The 12,394-nt window shown below is 39.8% G+C and overlaps 1 protein-coding gene across 1 annotated transcript in view; it reads left to right on the forward strand.

The window, feature by feature from the left end:
* Positions 1-2,594: 2,594 nt before the first annotated feature.
* Positions 2,595-12,394, forward strand: part of NGLY1 (N-glycanase 1) — a 57,263-nt gene continuing 47,463 nt past the window's right edge. The window contains exon 1 of the mRNA XM_038742134.1: positions 2,595-2,722. Coding sequence (XP_038598062.1) covers positions 2,595-2,722 — 128 coding nt within the window. The remainder of the gene's footprint in view (positions 2,723-12,394) is intronic.

Here is a 12,394-nt window from a genome sequence, read left to right on the forward strand (position 1 = left end):
CATATATACAGTCCCTACCCAACAGTGGGCTCACAGTCTAAAGAGAAAGATTAAGGGGATGGCTCCGAATGAATGGAATGCCCTCCTCAAATAATAATAATAATAGTAATGATGATGGCATTTATTAAGCTAGCTCTCTTCCTCCCTTCAAGGCCCTACTGAGAGCTCACCTCCTCCAGGAAGCCTTCCCAGACTGAGCCCCCTCATCATCATCATCATCAATTGTATTGAGCGCTTACTGTGTGCAGAGCACTGTACAAAGCGCTTGGGAAGTACAAGTCGACAACATATAGAGATAGTCCCTACCTGACAGTGGGCTCACAGTCTCAAAGGGGGAGACAGAGAACAAAACCAAACATACTAACAAAATAAAATAAATAGAACAGATATGTACAAGTAAAATAGAGCAATAAATATGTAGAAACATCAACATCATCATCAATTGTATTTACTGAGCGCTATGTGCAGAGCATTGTACTAAGCGCTTGGGAAGTACAAATTGGCAACATACAGAGACAGTCCCTACCTAACAGTGGGCTCACAGTCTAAAAGGGGGGAGACAGAGAACAAAACCAAACATACTAACAAAATAAAATAAATAGAATAGATATGGACAAGTAAAATAGAGCAATAAATATGTACAAGCATATATACATATACACAGGTGCTGTGGGGAAGGGAAGGAGGTAAGATGGGGGGATGCAGAGGGGGACGAGGGGGAGAGGAAGGAAGGGGCTGAGTCTGGGAAGGCTTCCTGGAGGAGGTGAGCTCATATATACATATATATAAACATATAACATATACAAACATATATACATATATACAGTCCCTACCCAACAGTGGGCTCACAGTCTAAAGAGAAAGATCAAGGGGATGGCTCCGAATGAATGGAATGCCCACCCTCCTCACATAATAATAATAATAATAATAATAATAATAATAATAATAATAATAATAATAATAATAAAACATTTATTAAGCTAGTTCTCTTCCTCCCTTCAAGGCCCTACTGAGAGCTCACCTCCTCCAGGAGGCCTTCCCAGACTGAGCCTCCTCCTTCGGAGCTCCCCCTCTCCATCCCCCCCGCCTTACCTCCTTCCCTTCCGCACAGCACCTGTATATATGTTTGCACATATTTACTACTCTATTTTACTTGTACATATCTATTCTATGTATTTTATTCTGTTACTATGTTTTGTTTGTTGTCTGTCTCCCCCTTCTAGACTGTGAGCCCACTGTTGGGTAGGGACTGTCTCTATATGTTGCCAACTTGTCCTTCCCAAGTGCTTAGTACAATCAATCAATCAATCATATTTATTGAGCGCTTACTATGTGCAGAGCACTGTACTAAGCGCTTGGGAAGTACAAATTGGCATCACATAGAGACATAAAGTACAGTGCTCTGCACACAGTAAGTACTCAATAAATATGATTGAATGAATGAATGAATAGGGACCCTCTCTATATGTTACCAACTTGTACTTCCCAAGCGCTTAGTACGCCGCTCTGCACACAGTAAGCGCTCAATAAATACGATTGAATGAATGAATGAATAGGGACCCTCTCTATATGTTACCAACTTGTACTTCCTAAGCGCTCAGTACAGTGCTCTGCACACAGTAAGCGCTCAATAAATACTAAGCACTTGGAAAGTACAAATCGGCAACATATGGAGATGGTCCCTGCCCAACAACGGGCTTACAGTCTAGAAGACTTTTGCACCTAGTAATTTCCAGATGCTACGCGGCCTGCTCCTACTTTCCCTCTTATCCATCTTTCCATTCTCTTTTTCTTTCTTCCTGTAAATAATATTGAGACCATCTCCCCCTACCCAAGCTCCTTATAGGTAGGGGTGCTGTCTTTTAATAATAATAATGGCATTTATTAAGCGCTTACTATGTGCAAAGCACTGTTCTAAGCACTAGGGAGGTTACAAGGTGATCAGGTTGTCCCACGGGAGGCTCCCAGTCTCAATCCCCATTTTACAGATGAGGTAACTGAGGCCCAGAGAAGTTAAGTGACTTGCCCAAAGTCACACAACTGGCAAGTGCCAGAGCCGGGATTTGAACCCACGACCTCTGACTCCAAAGCCCGGGCTCTTTCCACTGGGCCACGCTGCTTCACGCTTTTGTCTCTGGGCAAGTCACTTCACCTCTCTGAGCCTCAGTTACCTCATCTGTAAAAAGGGGATTGACTGTGAGCCCCACGTGGGACAACCTGATCACGTTATATCCTGTATATATGTATATATGTTTGTACATATTTATTACTTTATTTATTTTACTTGTACATATCTCTTCTATTTATTTTATTTTGTTAGTACGTTTGGTTCTGTTCTCTGTCTCCCCCTTTTAGACTGTGAGCCCACTGTTGGGTAGGGACTGTCTCTAGATGTTGCCAATTTGTACTTCCCAAGCGCTTAGTACAGTGCTCCGCACATAGTAAGCGCTCAATAAATACGACTGATGATGACGAGGGAGAGCCGAGCCGGCGGGGGCGCGCATGCGCGAGGGAGAGCCGAGCCGGCGGGGGCGCGCATGCGCGAGGGAAATCCGAGCCGGCGGCGGCCGTTAAACGAAGAGATTTCGGCGACGATGGCGACGGCGCTGGGCTCCCGCTCGCCTCCCGTCTCCCAGGCTGTAGCCGAGCTCTGCCTGAACAGCCCGGAGGCCTTCCTGGAGGCGTCCAAACTGCTGCTCACCTATGCGGACAATATAATCCGGTATATATATACATTATATATTATACATTATTATTATTATTGCATGCATATATAATGTATATATGTTTGTACATATTTATTACTCTACTTATTTTACCTGTACATCATCATCATCAATCGTATTTATTGAGCGCTTACTATGCGCAGAGCACTGTAGTAAGCGCTTGGGAAGTACAAATTGGCAACATCTAGAGACAGTCCCTACCCAACAGTGGGCTCACAGTCTAAAAGGGGGGAGACAGAGAACAAAACCAAACGTACTAACAAAATAAAATAAATAGAATAGATATGTACAAGTAAAATAAACAAATAAATAGAGTACTAAATATGTACAAACATATATACAGGTGCTGTGGGGACGGGAAGGAGGTAAGATGGGGGGATGGGGAGAGGAAGGAAGGAAGTCGGCAGGCTATATTCATTTATTCACTCAATAGTATTTATTGGGCACTTACTGTGTGCAGAGCACTGGACTAAGCGCTTGGGAAGTACAAATTGGCAACATATAGAGACAGTCCCTACCCAACATTGGGCTCACAGTCTAAAAGGGGGAGACAGAGAACAAAACCAAACGTACTAACAAAATAAAATAAATAGAATAGATATGTACAAGTAAAATAAATAAATAGAGTAATAAATACGTACAAACATATATACATATATACAGGTGCTGTGGGGACGGGAAGGAGGTAAGATGGGGGGATGGGGAGAGGAAGGAAGGAAGTCGGCAGGCTATATTCATTTATTCACTCAATAGTATTTATTGGGCGCTTACTGTGTGCAGAGCACTGGACTAAGCGCTTGGGAAGTACAAATTGGCAACATCTAGAGACAGTCCCTACCCAACATTGGGCTCACAGTCTAAAAGGGGGAGACAGAGAACAAAACCAAACGTACTAACAAAATAAAATAAATAGGATAGATATGTACAAGTAAAATAAATAGAGTAATAAATACGTACAAACATATATACATATATACAGGTGCTGTGGGGAAGGGAAGGAGGTAAGATGGGGGGATGGGGAGAGGAAGGAAGGAAGTCGGAAGGCTATATTCATTTATTCACTCAATAGTATTTATTGGGCGCTTACTGTGTGCAGAGCACTGGACTAAGCGCTTGGGAAGTACAAATTGGCAACATCTAGAGACAGTCCCTACCCAACATTGGGCTCACAGTCTAAAAGGGGGAGACAGAGAACAAAACCAAACATACTAACAAAATAAAATAAATAGGATAGATATGTACAAGTAAAATAGAGTAATAAATATGTACAAGCATATATACAGGTGCTGTGGGGAAGGGAAGGAGGTAAGATGAGGGGGATGGAGAGGGGGACGAGGGGGAGAGGAAGGAAGGGGCTCAGTCTGGGAAGGCCTCCTGGAGGAGGTGAGCTCTCAGCAGGGCCTTGAAGGGAGGAAGACAGCTAGCTTTGCGGATGGGCAGATTTATTTACTTCTTTTACTTGTCCGTATCTATTCAATTTATTTTCTTTTGTTAGTATGTTGGGTTTTGTTCTGTGTCTCCCCCTTCTAGACTGTGAGCCCACTGTTGGGCAGGGACCCTCTCTATATGTTGCCAACCTGGACTTCCCAAGCGCTTAGTCCAGTGCTCTGCACACAGGAAGCGCTCAATAAATACGATTGATGATGATGATGACTGTCTCTATATTATGTTGCCGACTTGTGCTTCCCAAGCGCTTAGTACAGTGCTCTGCACACAGGAAGCGCTCAATAGATACGATTGATTGACTGATTAGGTGGCCGGAGCCTCCGCCCGGGCCGAGGGCGCGCGTAAATCTCATGGTTCTCCGTCACCGCCCGCGTTCGGGACCGGCCTGGGCGGGCGGGCGGGAAAATGCCCGCGGCCTTCCCTTCTTACCCGCACGGATTTTGCTTCTCTCTGACTCCTTCGCTGTTGCATTCATTCGTTCAGTCCTATTTATTGAGCGCTTAGTGTGTGCAGAGCACTGTAATAATAATAATAATAATAATAATAATAATAATGTATGTGTTAAGCGCTTACCCTGTGCAAAGCACTGTTCTAAGCGCTTGGGTAGTAATAATGATAGTATGATGGCGTTTGAGTGCTTACCCTGTGCAAAGCACTCTTCTAAGCGCTTGGGTAGTAATAATAATCGTAATGATGGCGTTTAATGCTACTAATAATAATGATGGCATGTATTAAGCGCTTACTCTGTGCAAAGCACTGTTCTAAGCACTTGGATAGTAATAATGATAGTGTGATGGCGTTTAATACTACTAATAATGATGATGGCATTTATTAAGCGCTTACTATGCGCAAAGCACTGTTCTAAGCGCTTGGGTAGTAATGATAGTGTGATGGCATTTAATAATAATGATGATGGCATTTATTAAGCGCTTACTCTGTGCAAAGCACTGTTCTAAGCGCTTGGGTAGTGATAATGATAGTGTGATGGCGTTTAATACTACTAATAATGATGGCATTTATTTAGCGCTTACTCTGTGCAAAGCACTGTTCTAAGCGCTTGGGTAGTAATGATGATAGTGTGATGGCGTTTAATACTACTAATAATGATGATGGCATTTATTAAGCGCTTACTCTGTGCAAAGCACTGTTCTAAGCGCTTGGGTAGTAATAATGATAGTGTGATGGCGTTTAATACTACTAATAATGATGATGGCATTTATTAAGCGCTTACTCTGTGCAAAGCACTGTTCTAAGCGCTTGGGTAGTAATAATGATAGTGTGATGGCGTTTAATACTACTAATAATGATGGCATTTATTTAGCGCTTACTCTGTGTAAAGCACTGTTCTAAGAGCTTGGGTAGTAATAATGATAGTGTGATGGCGTTTAATACTACTAATAATGATGATGGCATTTATTAAGCGCTTACTCTGCAAAGCACTGTTCTAAGCGCTTGGGTAGTAATAATGATAGTGTGATGGCGTTTAATACTACTAATAATGATGATGGCATTTATTAAGCGCTTACTCTGCAAAGCACTGTTCTAAGCGCTTGGGTAGTAATAATGATAGTGTGATGGCGTTTAATACTACTAATAATGATGGCATTTATTTAGCGCTTACTCTGTGTAAAGCACTGTTCTAAGCGCTTGGGTAGTAATAATGATAGTGTGATGGCGTTTAATACTACTAATAATGATGATGGCATTTATTAAGCGCTTACTCTGTGTAAAGCACTGTTCTAAGCGCTTGGGTAGTAATGATGATAGTGTGATGGCGTTTAATACTACTAATAATGATGATGGCATTTATTAAGCGCTTACTCTGTGCAAAGCACTGTTCTAAGCGCTTGGGTAGTAATAATGATAGTGTGATGGCGTTTAATACTACTAATAATGATGATGGCATTTATTAAGCGCTTACTCTGTGCAAAGCACTGTTCTAAGCGCTTGGGTAGTAATAATGATAGTGTGATGGCGTTTAATACTACTAATAATGATGATGGCATTTATTAAGCGCTTACTCTGTGCAAAGCACTGTTCTAAGCGCTTGGGTAGTAATAATGATAGTGTGATGGCATTTAATACTACTAATAATGATGATGGCATTTATTAAGCGCTTACTCTGTGCAAAGCACTGTTCTAAGCGCTTGAGTAGTAATGATGATAGTGTGATGGCGTTTAATGCTACTAATAATGATGATGGCATTTATTAAGCGCTTACTCTGTGCAAAGCACTGTTCTAAGCGCTTGGGTAGTAATAATGATAGTGTGATGGCGTTTAATACTACTAATAATGATGATGGCATTTATTAAGCGCTTGCTCTCTGTAAAGCACTGCTCTAAGCGCTTGGGTAGTAATGATGATAGTGTGATGGCGTTTAATACTACTAATAATGATGATGGCATTTATTAAGCGCTTACTCTGTGCAAAGCACTGTTCTAAGCGCTTGGGTAGTAATAATGATAGTGTGATGGCGTTTAATACTACTAAAAATGATGGCATTTATTTAGCGCTTACTCTGTGTAAAGCACTGTTCTAAGCGCTTGGGTAGTAATAATGATAGTGTGATGGCGTTTAATACTACTAATAATGATGATGGCATTTATTAAGCGCTTACTCTGTGCAAAGCACTGTTCTAAGCGCTTGGGTAGTAATGATGATAGTGTGATGGCGTTTAATACTACTAATAATGATGATGGCATTTATTAAGCGCTTACTCTGTGCAAAGCACTGTTCTAAGCGCTTGGGTAGTAATAATGATAGTGTGATGGCGTTTAATACTACTAATAATGATGATGGCATTTATTAAGCGCTTACTCTGTGCAAAGCACTGTTCTAAGCGCTTGGGTAGTAATAATGATAGTGTGATGGCGTTTAATACTACTAATAATGATGATGGCATTTATTAAGCGCTTACTCTGTGCAAAGCACTGTTCTAAGCGCTTGGGTAGTAATAATGATAGTGTGATGGCGTTTAATACTACTAATAATGATGGCATTTATTTAGCGCTTACTCTGTGTAAAGCACTGTTCTAAGAGCTTGGGTAGTAATAATGATAGTGTGATGGCGTTTAATACTACTAATAATGATGATGGCATTTATTAAGCGCTTACTCTGCAAAGCACTGTTCTAAGCGCTTGGGTAGTAATAATGATAGTGTGATGGCGTTTAATACTACTAATAATGATGATGGCATTTATTAAGCGCTTACTCTGCAAAGCACTGTTCTAAGCGCTTGGGTAGTAATAATGATAGTGTGATGGCGTTTAATACTACTAATAATGATGGCATTTATTTAGCGCTTACTCTGTGTAAAGCACTGTTCTAAGCGCTTGGGTAGTAATAATGATAGTGTGATGGCGTTTAATACTACTAATAATGATGATGGCATTTATTAAGCGCTTACTCTGTGTAAAGCACTGTTCTAAGCGCTTGGGTAGTAATGATGATAGTGTGATGGCGTTTAATACTACTAATAATGATGATGGCATTTATTAAGCGCTTACTCTGTGCAAAGCACTGTTCTAAGCGCTTGGGTAGTAATAATGATAGTGTGATGGCGTTTAATACTACTAATAATGATGATGGCATTTATTAAGCGCTTACTCTGTGCAAAGCACTGTTCTAAGCGCTTGGGTAGTAATAATGATAGTGTGATGGCGTTTAATACTACTAATAATGATGATGGCATTTATTAAGCGCTTACTCTGTGCAAAGCACTGTTCTAAGCGCTTGGGTAGTAATAATGATAGTGTGATGGCATTTAATACTACTAATAATGATGATGGCATTTATTAAGCGCTTACTCTGTGCAAAGCACTGTTCTAAGCGCTTGAGTAGTAATGATGATAGTGTGATGGCGTTTAATGCTACTAATAATGATGATGGCATTTATTAAGCGCTTACTCTGTGCAAAGCACTGTTCTAAGCGCTTGGGTAGTAATAATGATAGTGTGATGGCGTTTAATACTACTAAAAATGATGGCATTTATTTAGCGCTTACTCTGTGTAAAGCACTGTTCTAAGCGCTTGGGTAGTAATAATGATAGTGTGATGGCGTTTAATACTACTAATAATGATGATGGCATTTATTAAGCGCTTACTCTGTGCAAAGCACTGTTCTAAGCGCTTGGGTAGTAATAATGATAGTGTGATGGCGTTTAATACTACTAATAATGATGGCATTTATTTAGCGCTTACTCTGTGTAAAGCACTGTTCTAAGCGCTTGGGTAGTAATAATGATAGTGTGATGGCGTTTAATACTACTAATAATGATGATGGCATTTATTAAGCGCTTACTCTGCAAAGCACTGTTCTAAGCGCTTGGGTAGTAATAATGATAGTGTGATGGCGTTTAATACTACTAATAATGATGATGGCATTTATTAAGCGCTTACTCTGTGCAAAGCACTGTTCTAAGCACTTGGGTAGTAATGATAGTGTGATGGCGTTTAATACTACTAATAATGATGATGGCATTTATTAAGCGCTTACTCTGTGCAAAGCACTGTTCTAAGCACTTGGGTAGTAATGATAGTGTGATGGCGTTTAATACTACTAATAATGATGATGGCATTTATTAAGCGCTTACTCTGTGCAAAGCACTGTTCTAAGCGCTTGGATAGTAATAGTATGATGGCGTTTAAGCGCTTGCTCTCTGTAAAGCACTGCTCTAAGCGCTTGGGTAGTAGTAATAATAATCGTAATGATGGCGTTTAATAATAATAATGGCATTTATTAAGCGCTTACCCTGTGCAAAGCACTGTTCTAAGCGCTTGGGTAGTAATAATAATAGTATGATGGCGTTTGAGTGCTTACCCTGTGCAAAGCACTGTTCTAAGCGCTTGGGTAGTAATAATAATAATCGTAATGATGGCGTTTATTAAGCTATTACTCTGTGCAAAGCACTGTTCTATGCGCTTGGGTAGGAATAATGATAGTATGATGGCGTTTGTTAATAATCATAATGATGGCATTTATTAAGCGCTTACTCTCTGCAAAGCACTGCTCTAAGCACTTGGGTAGCAATAATAATAATCGTAATGATGGCGTTTAATACTACTAATAATGATGATGGCATTTATTAAGCGATTACCCTGTGCAAAGCACTGTTCTAAGTGCTTGGGTAGGAATAATAATAGTATGATGGCGTTTAAGTGCTTACCCTGTGCAAAGCACTGTTCTAAGCGCTTGGGTAGTAATAATAATAATCGTAATGATAGCGTTTAATAGCAATAATAATGATGGCATTTATTAAGCGCTTACTATGTGCAAAGCACTGTTCTAAGCGCTTGGGTAGTTATACTAATAGTATGATGGTGTTTGTTAATAATCATAATGATGGCATTTATTAGGCGCTTACTCTGTGCAAAGCACTGTTCTAAGCGCTTGGGTAGTTATAATAATAGTATGATGGCGTTTGTTAATAATCATAATGATGGTATTTATTAGGTGCTTACTCTGCAAAGCACTGTTCTAAGCGCTTTGGTAGTTATAATAATAGTATGATGGCGTTTGTTAATAATCATAAGGATGGCATTTATTTGGCGCTTACTCTGCAAAGCACTGTTCTAAGCGCTTTTGTAGGAATAATAATAGTATGATGGCGTTTAAGTGCTTACTCTGTGCAAAGCACTGTTCTAAGCGCTTGGGTAGTAATAATAATCATAATGATAGCGTTTAATAGCAATAATAATGATGGCATTTATTAAGCGCTTACTATGTGCAAAGAACTGTTCTAAGCGCTTGGGTAGTTATAATAATAGTATGATAGCGTTTGATAATAATCATAATGATGGCATTTATTAGGTGCTTACTCTGTGCAAAGCACTGTTCTAAGCGCTTGGGTAGTTATAATAATAGTATGATGGCGTTTGTTAATAATCATAAGGATGGCATTTATTTGGCGCTTACTCTGTGCAAAGCACTGTTCTAAGCGCTTGGGTAGGAATAATAATAGTATGATGGCGTTTGTTAATAATCATAATGATGGCATTTATTAAGCACTTACCCTGTGCAAAGCACTGTTCTAACCGCTTGGGTAGTAATAATGATAATCATAATGATGGCGTTTAATGCTGCTAATAATAATGATGGCATTTATTAAGCACTTACTATGTGCAAAGCACTGTTCGAAGCGCTTGGGTAGTAATAATGGTAGTATGATGGCGTTTGAGTGCTTACCCTGTGCAAAGCACTGTTCTAAGCGCTTGGGTAGTAATAATAATCGTAATGATGGCGTTTATTAAAAGCTTATTATGTGCAAAGCACTGTTCTAAGCGCTTGGGTAGTAATAATAGTAGGATGGCATTTGTTAAGCGCCTACTCTCTGCAAAGCACTGCTCTAAGCGCTTGCGTAGTAATAATAATCGTAATGGTGGCGTTTAATAATAATAATGGCATTTATTAAGCACTTACTATGTGCAAAGCACTGTTCTAAGCGCTTGGGTAGTAATACTAATAGTATGATGGCGTTTGAGTGCTTACCCTGTGCAAAGCACTGTTCTAAGCTCTTGGGTAGTAATAATAATAATCGTAATGATGGCGTTTAATCCTAATAATGATGATGGCATTTATTAAGCGCTTACACTGTGCAAAGCACTGTTCTAAGCGCGTGGGTAGTAATGATGATAGTATGATGGCGTCTGTTAATAATCATAACGGTGGCATTTATTAAGCGCTTACCCTGTGCAAAGCACTGTTCTAAGCGCTTGGGTAGTTATAATAATAGTATGATGGCGTTTGTTAATAATCTTAATGATGGCATTTATTAAGCGCTTACTATGTGCAAAGCACTGTTCTAAGCGCTTGGGTAGTTATAATAATAGTATGATGGTGTTTGTTAATAATCATAAGGATAGCATTTATTAAGTGCTTACCCTGTGCAAAGCACTGTTCTAAGCGCTTGGGTAGTAATAATAATAACCGTAATGATGGCGTTTAATACTTATAATAATGATGATGGCATTTATTAAGCGCTTACTCTGTGCAAAGCACTGTTCTAAGCGCTTGGGTAGTAATAATGGTAGTGTGATGGCGCTTGAGTGCTTACCCTGTGCAAAGCACTGTTCTAAGCGCTTGGGTAGTAATAATAATAATCGTAATGATGGCGTTTAATACTAATAATAATGATGATGGCATTTATTAAGCGCTTACTCTGTGCAAAGCACTGTTCTAAGCGCTTGGGTAGTAATAATGGTAGTGTGATGGCGCTTGAGTGCTTACCCTGTGCAAAGCACTGTTCTAAGCGCTTGGGTAGTAATAATAATAACCGTAATGATGGTGTGTACTACTTATAATAATGATGATGGCATTTATTAAGCGCTTACTCTGTGCAAAGCACTGTTCTAAGCGCTTGGGTAGTAATAATAATAGCATGGTGGCGTTTGAGTGCTTACCCTCATAATGATGGCGTTTAATACTACTAATAATGATGATGGCATATATTAAGCGCTTACTATGCGCAAAGCACTGTTCTAAGCGCTTGGGTAGTAATGATGATAGTATGATGGCGTCTGTTAATAATCATAATGGTGGCATTTATTAAGCGCTTACCCTGTGCAAAGCACTGTTCTAAGCGCTTGGGTAGTAATAATGATAGTATGATGGCGTTTGTTAAGCGCCTACTCTCTGCAAAGCACTGCTCTAAGCGCTTGGGTAGTAATAATGGTAGTGTGATGGCGTTTAATAGTAATGATGGCATTTATTAAGCGCTTACCCTGTGCAAAGCACTGTTCTAACCGCTTGGGTAGTAATAATGATAGTATGGTGGCATTTGAGTGCTTACCCTGTGCAAAGCACTGTTCTAAGCGCTTGGGTAGTAATAATAATAATCATAATGATGGCGTTTATTAAGCGCTTACTCTGTGCAAAGCACTGTTCTAACCGCTTGGGTAGTAATAATAATAGTATGATGGCATTTGTTAGTAATCATAATGATGGCATTTATTAAGCGCTTACTCTGTGCAAAGCACTGTTCTAAGCGCTTGGGTGGTAATAATGATAGTATGATGGCGTTTAATACTAATAATAATGATGATGGCATTTATTAAGCGCTTACTCTGTGCAAAGCACTGTTCTAAGCGCTTGGGTAGAAGTAATAGTATGATGGCGTTTGTTAAGCGCTTGCTGTCTGCAAAGCACTGCCCTAAGCGCTTGGGTAGTAATAATAATAATCGCAATGATGGCGTTTAATAATGATAATGGCATTTATTAAGCGC

The sequence above is a fragment of the Tachyglossus aculeatus genome, chromosome 2 (assembly GCF_015852505.1).
Source record: "Tachyglossus aculeatus isolate mTacAcu1 chromosome 2, mTacAcu1.pri, whole genome shotgun sequence".
NCBI lineage: Eukaryota > Metazoa > Chordata > Mammalia > Monotremata > Tachyglossidae > Tachyglossus > Tachyglossus aculeatus.